The 17,786-nt window shown below is 45.4% G+C and overlaps 1 protein-coding gene across 22 annotated transcripts in view; it reads left to right on the forward strand.

Moving 5' to 3' along the window:
• DNM1 (dynamin 1) overlaps positions 1-17,786 on the forward strand; it is a 214,887-nt gene that overhangs the window by 125,011 nt on the left and 72,090 nt on the right. For all 22 annotated transcript variants that reach the window (XR_013221217.1, XR_013221218.1, XR_013221219.1 and 19 more), the window contains exons 2-3: positions 14,185-14,258; positions 17,514-17,663. Coding sequence is in view for 18 of the 22 variants with exons in the window: in XM_077284430.1 (XP_077140545.1) it covers positions 14,185-14,258; positions 17,514-17,663 (224 nt within the window). In the remaining 4 variants the exon portion in view is untranslated. The remainder of the gene's footprint in view (positions 1-14,184; positions 14,259-17,513; positions 17,664-17,786) is intronic.

A 17,786-nucleotide genomic window follows, 5' to 3' on the forward strand; every position in this document is an offset into this window, starting at 1 on the left:
CTCCATCATTGCATTGAACTGTACCGGCAGACGCCGGTATAGTTCAATGCGGCGGGGGAGTCGGCGCTGGCGGCAGGCGGGCCCCCCTGCCTCCCATGGGCCCCATAGTCCCAGGGGGACCCAGGCAGCTGCCTGGTCTGCCTGCCCCTAACGCCGGCCCTGGCCCCCGCGAGTGGATCCCCCGCCTGCTCCGGGCTCCGGCACTTGCGATGCTTACCTCTCCCGCTTCCAGCGCTGCAGCGTCTTCCATCCTCTGACTGTGACGTTCAGGTCAGAGGGTGCGATGAAGTCACCAGTGCGCGCCCTCTGCCTGAGCAGTTGCAGCACAGAGAGCCGGAAGACACTGAGGAGTCCAGAGCAGAGCAGCATCAAGCAATGAGAGGTGAGTATTTCATTTTTTTAAAATATTTGGAGCAATATATGGGGACCATCAGAAGGGGCCCATATATGGAGAATTATATGGGGCTAATTCTATATGGAGCATCTTATGGGGCCAATAATATAGGGAGCATCTTATGAAGCCAATTCTATAGGGAGCATTATATGGGGCCAATTTAATATGGAGCATCTTATGGGGCCAATTCAATATGGAGCAGTATATGGGGCCAATTACATATGGAGCAGTATATGGGGCCAATAATATATGAAGCATCTTATGGGACTAATTATATATGGAGCATTTTATATGGCCAATTATATATGGAGCATTATATGGGGCCCATTATACATGGAGCATCTTATGGGGCCAATTATTTTTGGAGCATTATATGGGACGTTTGGTAAAATGGATAAAGCAGTTTTATTCTTCGGGTCAGTACGATTACAGCGATACCTCATTTATATCATTTTTTTATGTTTTGGCGTTTTTATACGCTAAAAACTATTTTATAGAAAAAATAATTATTTTTGCATCGCTTTATTCTGAGGACTGTAACTTTTTTATTTTTTCTTTGATGACGCTGTATGGCGGCTCGTTTTTTGTGGGACAAGATGACTTTGTTTGGCGGTATGATAATAAAGCGTTGTTTTTTGCCTCGGTTTTTTTTTTACGATGTTCACTGAAGGGGTTAAGTAGTGGGACAGTTTTATAGGTCAGGTCGTGCGGTGATGCTAAATATGTGTACTTTTATTGTTTTTTTTTATTTAGAAAAAAAAATGTATTTATAGGAACAATATATATATATATATATTTATTTTTTATTTTTTTTCGGGGAATTTTTTTTTTTTCTTTTTTACACATGTGAATCTTTTTCACACTATAACATTGCCCCGGGGGGGGGGGCATCATGTTATAGTGTAAGATCGCCGACACTTTGCTGTGTACTGTGTCAGATCGGCAATCTGACGTGCACAGCTCCAGGCTTCCCGGCGCATGCTCTGAGCAGGCGCTGTGAAGCCACCTCCCTGCAGGATCCGGGCCTGCTGCAGCAAGGAGGAGGTAAGAGACCCTCGGAGCAACGCGATCACATCGCGTTGCTTCGGGGGTCTCAGGGAAGCATGCAGGGAGCCCCCTCCCTGCGCGATGCTTCCCTATACCGCCGGAACACTGCGATCATGTTTGTGCGCCGGGGGTTAATGTGCCGGAGGCGGTCCGTGACCGCACCTGGCACATAGTGCCGGATGTCAGCATGTTTCCATTCAAATCATGCACATTTTCCGTTCTCTCTGTCTCTCAAAAAAACGGATCAGTTGCATCAGTTTTTCACTATTTGCAACTGATCAGTTTTTTCAAAAATTCACCGGATCCTGCCTGACGGAAAAAAATGATGTGTGAAAGTAGCCTAACTATCCATATATCTATCTACATCTATCTATCTCATTCCTTCTATCTATCTATATATCTATCTCATTCCTTCTATCTATCTATCTATCTATCTATCTATCTATCTATCTATCTATCTATCTATCTACCTATCTCATTCCTTCTATCTATCCATCTATCTATCTATCTATCTATCTATCTATCTATCTATCTATCTATCTATCTATCTCATTCCATCTATCTATCTGTTTATCTATCTGTCTGTCTATCTATCTGTCTATCTATGTGTGTAATGGAGTGTGGGTTGGACAAATGTAAAAGAGGAGGTTGGACAAGACATGACATCACAAATCTTTTTTTTTGTTCAATAATACATCTTTATTTAGCTTTCAAAACCGCATACAAAAACGCATCAAAAATGAGCAAAAAACTCATAAAAAACGCACCTGTGTTTTCTGCCAAGAGCTGCGGATTTAGGCTGTGTGCACACATTGTGGATTTTTCGCATTTTTTTGCTATAAAAACGCATAAAAACGCATACATTATGCATCCCATCATTTAGAATGCATTCCGCAATTTTTGTGCACATGATGTGTTTTTTTTCCCAGGAAAAAAACGCATTGCTGTAAAAAACACAGCATGTTCATTAATTTTATGGATTTCCCACTATATCATTGCATTGGGAAATCTCCGGAAAAAAATCCGCAAAAAAAACGAGCAAAAACCGCGAGAAAAACGTGAAAAAACTCATTGCGGATTTCTTGCAGAAAATGTCTGTTTTTTGCTCAGGAAATTTCTGCAAGAAATCCTGAACGTGTGCACATAAAAATCCGCAGGCAAATCTGCATCGTGTGCACATACCCTCCGAAATTGCATTTCTTTCAAAAGTTTTTTAATTTTTTTGTTCTATCAATTGCATAAGGCAACTCTGGTGGGACTCGAACCCACAACCTTTGAATGTCTACAATAGCCTAGAAGTCCAATGCGCTATCCATTGCACCACATGGCTGCAAGTTTGTAAGGGTGAAATTTGTGACAGGCAGCAGACACCCTGGACATGTATTAAAATAGTGTCAAGTAGTGCAAAAATATTACCAAAAATAGCATATAGCTATAGTAACAGATGGTGTGCATATATAGCAGTGCCATATAGAATATTAGAAAATATAGTGTACGTATGATAGTGCCAAAGTAGTGTGTACATAGTAGTGTAAAATATGTTTCATAAATAATAGTACCAAATGGTGTGCATCTATAGTTGTATGAAACATAGTCCATAAATAATAACACACAACGTAGTGCATATATAATGAAGCCATGTAGTACATACAATATAATGTAAAATATGTAGAGACCTGTGTATGTCTCCTTTTATCTTACAGTACATTGTATTTCTATGGTATTACTCATCATGTGGTTACCGCACACATTATCAGCTGATAATGAAGCAGCAGAGCTATAAATGAGGACTGTGAAAACTGACTCTATCTGACAAAGTTTTCTGGAAATAGAATATTCTTTGAAACATAAGTAAAGTGTAATCTAATATGCTGTAAAAAATAGTCACTATGTTTGGCAGTATTATATATGCACTACATTGTGTACTATTATGCGGGCATTGTTTGGCAGAATTATACATGCATCCTTGGGTACAATTTCAAGATACCTGAAGGTGCCTCGTTCATCTGTACAATTATGCGCAAGTACAAACAAGATGGGAATGTCCAGCCATCATACCGCTCAGGAAGGAGATGGGTTCTGTGTCCTAGAGATGAACATGCTTTGGTCCGACATGTGCATATCAACCCAAGGACAAAATCAAAGACCTTGTAAAGATGATGTCGGAAGCCGGTAAGATTGTGTCAATATTCACAGTGAAACGAGTACTGTGTCAACATGGGCTGAAAGGCCACTCTGCCAGGAAGAAGCCATTGCTCCAAAATAAACAAAAAAAAAAGCCAGATTAATGTTTGCAAATGCACACAGGAACAAAAACCTTAATTTTTGGAGACATATCCTGTGGTCTGATGAAACTAAAATTGAACTTTTTGGGCATTTCGTTATGTTTGGAGGAAAAAGGGAAAAGCTTAGAAGCCTGAGAACACCATCCCAACTGTGAAACATGGAGGTGGCCGCATCATGTTGTGGGATTGTTTTGCTGCAGGAGGGACTGGTGCATTTCACAAAATAGATGGCATCATGAGAAAAGAAGATTATGTGGCAATACTGAAGCAACATCTCAAAACATCAGCCAGGAAGTTAAAGCTTGGGTGGAAATGGGTCTTCCAAATGGACAATGACCCTATGCATACTGCCAAAATGGTAACAAAGTGGCTTCAGGATAACAATGTCAATGTTTTGGAGTGGCCATCACAAAGCCCTGATCTTAATCCTATTGGAAATTTATGGGCAAAGCTGAAAAGGCCGGTGCGAGCAAGACGACTAACACACCTGGATCAGTTACACCAGTTTTGTTAGGAGGACCCAAATTCCGACCAACTATTGTGAGAAGCTTGTGGAAGGAGATCCCAAACATTTGACCCAAGTCATTCAGTTTCAGGGCAATGGTACCAAATGCTAATGAAATGTATGGAAACTTTTGACTTTACAGTAAGTAATAAAAATGTCTTAAAACAATCTCTCTCTCTCATTATTCTGGCATTTAGCAAATATTAATAATTATGGTAATCCTAATTGGCCTAAAACAGGAAAGGTTTATTCTGATTTCTTGTCAGATATTGAGAAAAACATGCAGATGTGTCTTTTTATATACACTGTGTGCAGAATTATTAGGCAAGTTGTATTTTGATCACATGATACTTTTTATACATGTTGTCCTACTCCAAGCTGTTCAGGCTTGAGAGCCAACTACCAATTAAGTAAATCAGGTGACGTGCATCTCTGTAATGAGGAGGGGTGTTGTCTAATGACATCAAAACCCTATATAAGGTGTGCTTAATTATTAGGCAACTTCCTTTCCTTTGGCAAAATGGGTCAGAAGAGAGATTTGACGGGCTCTGAAGAGTCCAAAATTGTGAGATGTCTTGCAGAGGAATGCAGCAGTCTTGAAATTGCCAAACGTTTGAAGCGTGATCACCGAACAGTCAAGCGTTTCATGGCAAATAGCCAACAGGGTCGCAAGAAGCGTGTTGGGCAAAAAAAGCGTAAAATAACTGCCCATGAATTGAGGAAAATCAAGCGTGAAGCTGCCAAGATGCCATTTAACACCAGTTTTGCCATATTTCAGAGCTGCAACATTACTGGAGTAACAAAAAGCACAAGGTGTGCGATACTCAGGGACATGGCCAAGGTAAGGAAGGCTGAAAAACGACCACCTTTGAACAAGAAGCATAAGATAAAACTTCAAGACTGGGCCATGAAATATCTTAAGACTGACTTTTCAAAGGTTTTATGGACTGATGAAATGAGAGTGACTCTTGATGGGCCAGATGGATGGGCCAGAGGCTGGATCAGTAAAGGGCTGAGAGCTCCACTCCAACTCAGACGCCAGCAAGGTGGAGGTCGGGTACTGGTATGGGCTGGTATCATCAAAGATGAACTTGTGGGACCTTTTCGGGTTGAGGATGGAGTGAAGCTCAACTCCCAGACCTACTGCCAGTTTCTGGAAGACAACTTCTTCAAGCAGTGGTACAGGAAGAAGTCAGAATCGTTCAAGAAAAACATGATTTTCATGCAGGACCATTGTCCATCACATGCCTCCAACTACTCCACAGCGTGGCTGGCCAGTAAAGGTCTCAAAGAAGAAAACAAAATGACATGGCCCCCTTGTTCACCTGATCTGAACCCCATAGAGAACCTGTGGCCCCTCATAAAATGTGAGATCTACAGGGAGGGAAAACAGTCCACCTCTCGGAACAGTGTCTGGGAGCCTGTGGTGGCTGCTGCACGCGATGTTGATCGTAAACAGATCAAGCAACTGACAGAATCCATGGATGGAAGGCTGCTGAGTGTCATAAAGAAAGGTGGCTATATTGGTCACTAATTTTGGGGGGTTTTGTTTTTGCATGTCAGAAATGTTTATTGCTAAATTTTGTGCAGTTATATTGGTTTACCTGGTGAAAATAAACAAGTGAGATGGGAATATATTTGGTTTTTATTAAGTTGCCCAATAATTCTGCACAGCAATAGTTACCTGCACAAACAGATATCCTCCTAAGAGAGCCAAATCTAACAAAAAAAAAACACTCCAACTTCCAAAAATATTAAGCTTTGATATTTATGAGTCTTTTAGGTTGATTGAGAACATAGTTGTTGATCAATAATAAAAACAATCCTCTAAAATACAACTTGCCTAATAATTCTGCACACAGTGTAGTGTATGGAAACTTCTGGTTTCAACTGTATATATTGCCCCAATGTACTATGCAATTATTACATTAAACCGCTCGGTGCCAAGAATAGTTTTACCTTTATGGCACAGTGATAAAGTATTTTGATAAACATATAATATATTCTAAAGCTTTATTTTTATTTTTGAGGGAGAGGGGATTTTGTTTTTGGGTTTGTTTTTTTTCTTCAGATTGTTCTCCAAAATGTGTAATGATTTAGGCAGGGCTCATAATCTATATGCTAAAACCTTGATAAATGATACAATTCTGGTTGCATACGGTCACCACTGGGGGGAGCTAGCTGGAAATGAGTTTATACATCTGTATGCAGTGAGATCTCCCTAGTGGCTGCTGAAGATAACCAATAAGACAAACAAAAAGTCCCCATCTGCCATGGGCTCCAAAGCAGCGGTGTTCCTTGCTTCCATGGTTTTTACATCACTGGCGCAATATCTACTATATAATTGTCTAAGGGTCACTTCCGTCTTTCCGTCTGTCCTTCTGTCTGTCTTTCTTTCTGTCACGGATATTCATTGGTTGCGGCCTCTGTCTCTTATGGAATCCAAGTCGCTGATTGGTCTCGCCAGCTGCCTGTCATGGCTGCCGCGACCAATCAGCGACGGGCACAGTACGATTAGTCCCTCCCTACTCCCCTGCAGTCAGTGCCCGGCGCCCGCTCCACAGTCCCCGCAGTCACCGCTCACACAGGGTTAATGCCAGCGGTAACGGACCGCGTTATGCCGCGGGTAACTCACTCCGTTACCGCCGCTATTAACTCTGTGTCACCAAGTTTTTACTATTGATGCTGCGTATGCAGCATCAATAGTAAAAAGATCTAATGTTAAAAATAATTAAATTAATAAAAAATCATTATATACTCACCTACGCTGCCTTTCCCGCTCCTCGCGATGCTCCAGTGACCGCTCCATGCAAGTGGAGCGCCCCCACACCGCCACAGGGCCGAGGGGTACCCGGAGCCGGGCCTCTGAGTTTCAGTCTTGGGGTTGTCACGGTGGCTAGACCCGGTCTGTGGCCCTGTCTGTCAGTGGGGGACGTCCGGTGCAAATAGTGGTGTTGTAACGGTGCAGTTGTGGGGTGCAGGTCGCGGTAAATAACGAGGACACCAGGTTGCAGTCTCTTTACCTCTTTACTGGAGATCTCTGAGTCCTCAGTCCAGAATATGGTTGACCAGGCTGCGCAAGTCCGGCCGGTCCAATGGCACCTTCAGAGTTCACTTCACAGGTGGAAATCGGTGCCTTCCTTCTTAGCGCTATGTGTTGTAGTCCTTCCCTGCTATGCTTACGGAAAGTACCCCACAACCGTTGTGTCTGTTTCTTAAGTTCCCTCACAACTCGATTAAGTGATGTTCTTCTAATCTTCCGTCCCTTCCTGATGTTACAGTTGGAACGGCACCCATTTGTCGGATAGGCCTGGAGTTCTTCCGGGACCCTAGAGACGCCCCTCTCCCGCAATTGCCTCCCAAGACTTCATAGGTGATATGTGTTAGACAGCCCGCCTGAGACTGACTGCCCTGCCGCTGTTTGGAGTATGGCTTGAAGCTGTATGCTATTCCACTCCCTCGGCGTTCCGGCCACCGGTAATGCGCCTCAGTAGGATGTTGCTCCGGTCTTACAGCACGACCCCTACTGGTATTCTCCTATCGCTTGATCTCGTTTCTCACTCAGCACAATCTATCTCGCTTCTAGTCCTTTCTTGGGCACCGCCGCTACCCGGAGCAGGCGCGGTCCCTTTTCGTTCTTTCTCGTTGCCAAGCCTCTGTCAGGATCCCACCCCTGACAGAGACCCTACTGTATCTTCCCCCACAACACCCTCTGCCACAAGGTGTTGCCTGGTTCCAACCCAGTCAGCTTTCTGATCTAACTTCCTGCCTGACCCCCAGTTTACCCACTATGGTGGGGAGTGGCCTAATGAATAGCACCCTTAGCTCCCCCCGGAGGCCCAGCTGTGAAATGTATTGGTGTCTGTGATACCTGATCAGATGAACTCCTTCAGTGCCATCGGACGCACCGTAGCTCCCCATAGTGGCGGAGCCACAGTACTGCAACGACCAGGACTCTGGGGCGCTGCACTCCCCCCTGGTTAAACACAGTACTCCGGGACTGGGAAGAAAACAACAATACAAGTTAGCAAAAAGACATACAATTTTGTTGAGTGCAAAACAATAAGTATACTTGAACAGGCTTCCCTTTATGGGAGGTGAGGACACTTAAACGTTACAAACATGGTTAACATTATAAATTACAGGCTATAAATAACTCCTGTTACCCAACCGGGTATTCTACTAAGTGCAAAATTGTTGAACAATAATTTAACATTGCCTTTAAGGACTCACACTCTAAATCCACTAAAGACCTTCCTATAATCACATTATAAGGCACTTTAACTTTTTCATTCTCCTACTTTGGATCTGCAGGACCGCCTGTCCTATCGGCACCAGACCTACTGCCTCTCCTTTCTGTTACAGGACCGCCCCGTTCAGCCAGGGCCTACTGCCTTTTCAACTACTATACACAGTATAGAACATAACTTTTTCTTTCAGTTTGAGAACACTGAGCCGGCTCTACTTGGCTCCTAGAAGGACTCATTCACTAACCCCTACGGGTTCACTTTCTGTCCTTAGTAACACATTATTAACTTTCAATGGGGAACGCAGGGTCTACCTTCTATTCCCCCCTTTCTTTTTCTTACCAACATTATTAACTATCTTCTTTTCATAACGTTAAACTTGCTCCCTACTATGCATGCTGGACACCACATCTACCTCTACGGGTCCACTGCATCCTTCTATTACCTTTCACTTTCTTCTTTCCGAAAACATCATCAGCATCTCTTTACATTTAACTAATTGCATACACATAACTTTTACATGTGAATGTTATCATCACTTTTCTTTATCAGCATTATAGCTATTGGCCTTAAAGCATTATCAACAAATGAACATCCCCTTTAAGAGGGGCCAGGTCTCTGTGAGGTAGCGCGTCTTTTCTAGCTACCAGTCCATACTCAGCAAAGGCTCCGGTACGGTATCTTCGCAAAGAGTCTCTTTGAGTAAAACCAGTAGGAAGCGCCTTTAATAAGGTGCAAACTATTTACAAGGAAAAAGTTTGTATCATGCACGGTCCATGATTACTGCAGTTCTTTAAACTTTGTGCAAACTTTTGGAAAAACAAACAGACAATAGGGATCCCGGATCAGCAGAGGGATCCCTTTAAGAATAACCCAGGACGTTTTTAGCAACAGTCAACAACAGGAAAACAGTAACTATATACATTTTCAGGTTTCCGAGGTTTATTCTTATTCAGGTGGCCTTGGCCCCTGGCTCCCGGCTAATGTCGCGCCAGTGTCACTGGTGGGTCTTCCCGGTGTAGTCAGACCGCTTGATGTCTGAACCTGAAGACGGATCCTAGCTGCCAGCTCAGTTGCTGCAATGAGACGTACGGCGGCAATGTTGGTAAGATCCGTTACGTCTGGTTCCATCATGGTGGAAGTACCAGACGACGCTCCCCCAAGCTCACAACGGCGCACGTCCCGGGCATACCACCCGTATGCATTCCGATGACGGGTGTAAGTCACCGGATCTCCCCTTTGTAGCGGATCACCCCTTCGGCCACAGCAGGGGGCCCTCACGTTGCAACTGGCAACGAAGACGTCGGTTGGCAGTCCCGGTTCCTGTATGGAGCCCCATCCTCTCTTCGGGTGGAAGGCCAATACAGTGCCCCGCCTCACCATGTCCCGGTCATCACATGCAGGCGGTGGTTGTCGTACCCTCGGTGGGGCAGTCAGCTCTGCCCCTTTCTGCCTTTTCCAATGTAGGATCAGGCATTGTTTGTATTGCTCCCAGGTAAGCACAGCAAGGGTGAATCCTTCTTCCCGAACCCCATCTGGCCCAACCCAGGGGGTGTCCCACTGGAGGGTCACCCCATCTGGGCCTACGTCTACGGGTTCCCCCATCCTAGTCGGCAGCGGTGGCACCAGCTTCCCCATTGCATCGGGGGGTAACACCACTAGCTCTGCCGATAGTAGGCGGCTTTTACTGGGGTGAGGACCGGTCGCGGGAGCGGGATCGAGCAGGGGAGCAGGGGCGTCTCCCATACCTGCGCCTGATGTGGTTCCACCGATGTCGATCCGGTCCATTGACGAGAACGCTGGAGTCGGCCGCAGCCCGGACCGCGGCTCCTCCAATGGGGTCCCCGGGTGCGGCTCCGCCCACCATGGTTCCTCCTCCGCTGGCTCCGAGGACGGGATGGGTAAGCTCAGCTCCGCGGCCGGTTCCAAAGAATTCGGATCTTTCCGCTGCAGTGGACATAGGTCCGCCTCTGGTGAAGGAGGGCAAGCCGGAATCGCTTCTTCCTCGTTCAGGTACTTGCTGCTCGTCATCGCTGCCTGATAGTCGGTGGCAGTGCATGCACCTGACTCCGCCATTTCTCCTGGGCCGGGCTTCTCCATCTCCTGCTTCCCGCCGTTGCAAATCAGGGGGTGGTCTTGTACTCCGAGGCAGGTCATCGCTTTGCAGCCAGAAACACAGGGGGCGGTAGCCATTTCTCGCGCCACTCTGATAGTCTCCTCCCATGGCACGCCCTCCTTCTTCGCTGGCGTAGCAATGGCGGCGGCTTTTGGCGGGAACTTCTCTTGGTCAATGGCAGTACACAGTCTCTCAATAAAGTACAGTTCAAGCACAACAAATCACAGTCTCTAGGCACACATGACCTGATTCTTCAGGCTTAAGTAGATCCTGTTCGTGACGCCAAGTTGGAGCGCCCCCACACCGCCACAGGGCCGAGGGGTACCCGGAGCCGGGCCTCTGAGTTTCAGTCTTGGGGTTGTCACGGTGGCTAGACCCGGTCCGTGGCCCTGTCTGTCAGTGGGGGACGTCCGGTGCAAATAGTGGTGTTGTAACGGTGCAGTTGTGGGGTGCAGGTCGCGGTAAATAACGAGGACACCAGGTTGCAGTCTCTTTACCTCTTTACTGGAGATCTCTGAGTCCTCAGTCCAGAATATGGTTGACCAGGCTGCGCAAGTCCGGCCGGTCCAATGGCACCTTCAGAGTTCACTTCACAGGTGGAAATCGGTGCCTTCCTTCTTAGCGCTATGTGTTGTAGTCCTTCCCTGCTATGCTTACGGAAAGTACCCCACAACCGTTGTGTCTGTTTCTTAAGTTCCCTCACAACTCGATTAAGTGATGTTCTTCTAATCTTCCGTCCCTTCCTGATGTTACAGTTGGAACGGCACCCGTTTGTCGGATAGGCCTGGAGTTCTTCCGGGACCCTAGAGACGCCCCTCTCCCGCAATTGCCTCCCAAGACTTCATAGGTGATATGTGTTAGACAGCCCGCCTGAGACTGACTGCCCTGCCGCTGTTTGGAGTATGGCTTGAAGCTGTATGCTATTCCACTCCCTCGGCGTTCCGGCCACCGGTAATGCGCCTCAGTAGGATGTTGCTCCGGTCTTACAGCACGACCCCTACTGGTATTCTCCTATCGCTTGATCTCGTTTCTCACTCAGCACAATCTATCTCGCTTCTAGTCCTTTCTTGGGCACCGCCGCTACCCGGAGCAGGCGCGGTCCCTTTTCGTTCTTTCTCGTTGCCAAGCCTCTGTCAGGATCCCACCCCTGACAGAGACCCTACTGTATCTTCCCCCACAACACCCTCTGCCACAAGGTGTTGCCTGGTTCCAACCCAGTCAGCTTTCTGATCTAACTTCCTGCCTGACCCCCAGTTTACCCACTATGGTGGGGAGTGGCCTAATGAATAGCACCCTTAGCTCCCCCCGGAGGCCCAGCTGTGAAATGTATTGGTGTCTGTGATACCTGATCAGATGAACTCCTTCAGTGCCATCGGACGCACCGTAGCTCCCCATAGTGGCGGAGCCACAGTACTGCAACGACCAGGACTCTGGGGCGCTGCACAAGCGGCAGGTTCCGGTGCTAAGGATGGTGTGCGACAAGGACCTGCCATGACGTCACGGTCATGTGACCGCCACGTCATCACAGGTCCTGCACGCCTGCGCGAGAAGGACCTGCCATGACATCACGGTCATGTGACCGCGACGTCATCACACCCTGGGACCGGAAGCTGCTGCCTGCACCGCACACAGGCGACAGAACTACAAGGGGCCCTCGGAAGGTGAGTATATGTTTATTTTTTATTTTTTAACCTGTGACATACGTGGCAGGGCAATATACTACGTAGCTGGGCAATATGCTACGTGACTGGCCAATATACTACGTGGCTGGGCAATATACTATGTGGCTCTGTGCTGTATAGTATGTCGCTGTACAATATACTACGTGGTTCTGTGCTGTATACTACGTCACTGGGCAATATACTACGTAACTGGGCAATATACTACGTGGCTCTGTGCTGTATACTACGTGGCTGGGCAATATACTACGTCACTGGGCAATATACTACATAACTGGGCAATATACTACGTAACTGGGCAATATACTACGTCACTGGGCAATATACTACATAACTGGGCAATATACTACGTAACTGGGCAATATACTACGTGACTGGGCAATATACTACGTGGCTGGGCAATATACTACGTGGGCTGTGCAGTGTACTACGTGGGCTGTGCAATATACTAGGTGGACATGCATATTCTAGAATACCCGATGTGTTAGAATCGGGCCACCATCTAGTATATATATATATATATATACATATATATATATATATATCCCATATACGAGGCACTATAAAATATTCAGACCCATCTAGGCAACGAAAAATATGGAGACCCCTCTTTTCCAGCCTGTTACTGACAGTCTCCTTCCACAGTCTTGCACTGCCTTTTTCTGTGCTCTAATCCGGCTTTACCTTAGGTGCAGATTGATGCTGCGCACAGCAAGATTACTTTACCAGAAAGCCTGGGATTATACAGTCACCATCCTTGCTCATCTTTGTGAGGTCACAGGTTAAAGGGAACAGCACTTTAACAAGATATTCTTTTATACCTGCTTCTCATCATATAGCAGCTAAAATAGTCTGCGTGTCATATAATCTATTGAATATACTGTATGGCGCAATTCCTCATTTCCCCTGTGGGGGAGCTGCAGGGAAATTGTACACATACTACTGAGTTTCGCCACAGAAGGAAACATGGTATAATTACCCCTGTTCTCCTGAATCCGGCATAGTTTTTCTTTTGTTCCTGCTCCTCTCCATTGCAGAGATATGGCCACCACTTCCCTATATATGAATTTAGTCTTTTTAATGTAAGTGGGTGTGGTCCTGGTGAGGACTCCCACAGGGAAGCCTTGAGGACCACACCCAGTTGTTTTCCAAGACTAGATTTATATACAAGGAAGAATAGGCCATATCTCAATATCAGAGAGGTGCAGGAAAAAAATAAAAATAATGCCGGATTCAGTAGAACAGCGGCATTTACACTAAGTATACAAAAATCCATATTTATGCCAAGTAAAAGGTCCCCTTTAAGGAGTCTTTTTGGGCTGTTTCTACGCAACAGATCCTCCAACATGGATTACCATGACCTGACTGTGTCATCCATGTTGTTATACTCCAAAAAGGAAGATGATCACTGTCCTTACAGATGCAGCAGAGAATTCAAAGCAGTTTGACTAGATTTTCTCCACCTGACCCTTACTTCTTGGCATATAGAGATGACATAATTCTGCATAGGAGCTGTATACACATTACGGTAGACTATTTCTATTGAACATCATTGCAAATTTTCAATTTATTTACATACAGTGAAGCAATAAAAATGACTACAAGCGTGCACATAGCATCTATTGCGGTTTTTTTTCTGTCTGCAACACACATCATTCACATTCCCGGTTGGTGAGCTGAAAGCAATAAATTATTGAGTGGGCTGTGTGAGTAGTCAGGGCTCCGGTACAATACGATGAATTCCTGTGTTATAGAGTAAGGTGCAGATGGTAAAGATGTGTGCCTTTATGTGATCACTACCCTATTTTAAAGGGGTATGCATTATTTGAACAAGCAGTGCTGCAATGTAAAATATGGGGGAGGGATAATAAAAAAATTATTACCCGGATTACAAATCATTTTCTATTTCAGGGATTTTCTGCCCCGTGGATCTGGAATTGTCACCCGTAGACCACTTGTTCTGCAGCTGGTAAACAGCCCTACAGGTGAGAAAAATAAAAGCAGAAATGATTGGTCCTTCGGTAAGATTGACCCAGTAGCTGTGGTCCTCCATGAACTATGCTGCTAGTTCTCATCATCTCCTTCTCACGTTTGTCCCATCTGCACCCTAGTTCTTTTTCATTCGCGTGGCTGGTTCCTCATATGCATGTGTGGCTCCTTTTAAAAACTGGAGCATGTATATTAAAGGGTTATCCCCAAAATCACAGGATATCCAAAGAATGGGATAAAACTTGCTGGGGGTCCAACCTCTGGGAGATCCATTGATGCCAATGTAACACCCACCAGGGCCTAGGGGTACTCGGTACCAGGTCCGGTACTTAAAGGGATGTGTCACGGTGGCAGAGACCCGGTCCATGGCCCTGGGTGCCCATGTTAAGGGAAAAGACTTTAAAGGAGTTATGAATAAAGTTTGTGTTTGTGACGCCACCTGTGGTTCTCAGTCAGAGGTGACCGACGCTGCTTAAAGGGGTCCACTGGGGTGATGTTATGGCAGCTAAGATGGTATGGCTTCCAACAGGTGAAGTGGGGTCCCCAGGGCTCCCGGTGTAGTGGGGACAGATGATAGATGGTATAGAAAGAAACGGAGGACACAGGGTTGCAGTCTCTTTACCTTTCACTGAAGGTTCAGGCAGCCACAGTCCAGGGTACCAAATCACAGGTATTGATCGTCCAGCCAGTTTGGAAGCGAATTAGGAATCCCCCTAACCAGGTGGAGTCAGAAGCCTTCCTTGTAGGGCTGTGGTGTAGTCCCTTGCTGCCTTAGGCCTCACACAAAGTCCTCATGTGTTCTCTCTGTCCCCCTTTAGGTAGGACAATACCTGTATGACAGGTAACGCGAGCCTTTTTACAGGATCTCTATCACGACCCGGGCTCTATGCGTTACTGTGTCTTCAGGTGTATGACGGACAGGTGACTTGCAATTAGCTGTCCTGCCGGTGTCTGCTGTGAGATGTAGAATACTGCACAACCTCGGTCTTCCGGCTACCGGTATCTGTTCTCAGCGTGGAGGAAGCTCAGTCGCAGCTTCTCTCTCCAACTCTTAACATCGCCTTTACTTCTTTCCTCCTTCACTCTCTCTACAATCAGTTCTGCTTTCCTTTCTCTCCTTCACTCTCTTCTTTCCTCCTTCACGCTCTCTACAATCAGTTCTGCTTTCCTTTCTCTCCTTCCAGGAGCTGCAGCACTTCACGTGGCTACACGGCCCCTCACTTGCTCTCTCCTTTGTCTGTCTGACAGACTGACTAACTGACTTTCCCTCCAGACCAGAATATATATATACAAGCTGGATCAGAGGTCCCCCTTCTGGCCTGGAGTGTGAACATGTTGCATGTTTGTGATTACTTGATAATAGGAATCCTTCATCGCTTCCAATTTCCAAGCGTGACATCATTCTCTCCGTGAGGAAAGCAATGCCACTGTAACAACCAGGAACCTGGGGTGTTACACCAAGAACGGAGCTCTGGAACCCCGTGAAGCCCAAGCTGTGCATGCTCAACATCTATAGTATTTGTCCTATTCAGACACCATGAGCACCTCTGCTCCAGTCAACATGGGGCTGCAGAGCCCCAACCTCGGGGTTCCTGTCCCCTAGTCTAGGGATCCCTAGCAGTTCTAGTGATTGGAACACAACAATAGGCAAGTCATCCCTTATCACACAAATTAGCCTTTTACAGAGAAATGTCACCTGTTAGGTCAGAGAGGACCTATCACCTGTCCAACAATGGCCCAGTTGGTATGGGTACCTGCAGCTTCTGGTCCGGTGCCAATAATGTTGATGTGGCCGCTGGACCAGGGTTCTATAAATCTTTTCGCTCAAACCCCATAATTTTATGTTTGTATCTATTAATACGGCGATGTTGCTGATTGACAATTTGAGGACCTTTTGTTGGATAACACGTGATACCCTGTCTGGATGTTTCTGTCTTATCTCCCTCTGCCTCCTTTACTAGTATGACCAGGAAATCAATGTAAAGGATATATTATTTTAATACATTTCAGATAAGGGATGTTTCCTAGTCATTGTCAGCGACCTGTGACATGTGTTACTATATAATGTAGTTTCCTGTGCCCGGGAAGAATCACTTCCTTCATATCTAGCCCCAAAGAACACATGGTGCTCCAAATATTGGGGTCTACAGCTTTGGACCTTGATGCCTATATAGAAAAATAATGGTATAGAACAGCATTATTTCATTCACCATCAATCTAAACTATATTGTCTACTTCAATTGCTGTCCATCATAGACTTAACATAAACTAGTCGCCATATAAGACTAATAGAGGGGTGTGGAAACCACAAATACGACCAACAAAAGTCTCAAAGTAATATACAAAATATTTATTATTTCATAAAAAACAACAACAAAGATATAATAGTACAAAACAGGTGGGAATAATGGGAAGCATGTGCAGGTAACAGGCAAAAAGTGCCATAGTGCAAGAAAATGACATGCAGACCAGGAAAAATTGCTTTTGGATCTCTTTGTAAATTGTTAGTACAATCAAAAGACGCCTGTCATTGGGGATTATATTATTTGTCATGAAACAGCTATTATAAGCTTGGTGGAAAAGACACTGTCTGTATGTTATAATGTCACGTGCTGAAATTTCAGCTACTAGGAAGGGGTATTACCCTTAAACTCAACCAATGGTACCACCAGCCTAATTATATGTCCATAATGGCCATAGCATATATCTAGCAAAACAATCCCCCAAAGACACCTCCAGTGAGAGTCACAAGCAACCCTCACATGTACCAAACAGAGGGTTATTACTAAAGCTGTACATATTACCTCTTGGCTGACACTGGCACCAATATGGCTCCTCGGTCTGTACGTCTGCCCAACGCGCGTTTCGGAGACTAGCTCCTTCGTCAGGGGGCTAGCAATACTTCCATCACTTTTACGGTGAAGATAAGTCATCCACCACTAGAGGGAGCTCACAGATTTATGCAACAGCCATTAAATTTGAGCACAAGTCCATCTTCAGTAAGCTCCTCTTATTAGTGGTGGCTTGGAAATAGTTGGTGCAACTCAGAGGCTAGAGAAGACAAATGGTGTAAAAAAAAATAATAACACCAAATTGCAAAATTAATTTTTATCCCAAACTACCGTACATGCATTTATGTAAAAAAAAAAGAAAATTGGCCCCAACCCCCTTTAAGGTTTTGAGGGTAAGTGTCATACATCTTTTTTATGTTTGGACATCTTTTTTTATATCATGTTTTGTCTGTACTATAGAACATGGAGAATTTCTGCACTGTAAGGGAAAAAAGTTCACAGACTTTGAAGAGATCCGTTTGGAAATTGAGGCTGAAACGGACAGAATCACTGGGAGCAACAAGGGCATCTCTCCTGTGCCAATTAACCTTCGGGTATATTCTCCAAATGGTGAGTCCACTGTTGAAGCCCCCTACCAATATAGGTAGTATGGACCCCTCTACATCCATACAGATGAGGTCCCTCTCGTATGAGCTGTGAAAAGTCTTCATGTATAACCCTGGTCTTTCATGT

Source organism: Ranitomeya variabilis, chromosome 2 (assembly GCF_051348905.1).
Source record: "Ranitomeya variabilis isolate aRanVar5 chromosome 2, aRanVar5.hap1, whole genome shotgun sequence".
Lineage (NCBI taxonomy): Eukaryota > Metazoa > Chordata > Amphibia > Anura > Dendrobatidae > Ranitomeya > Ranitomeya variabilis.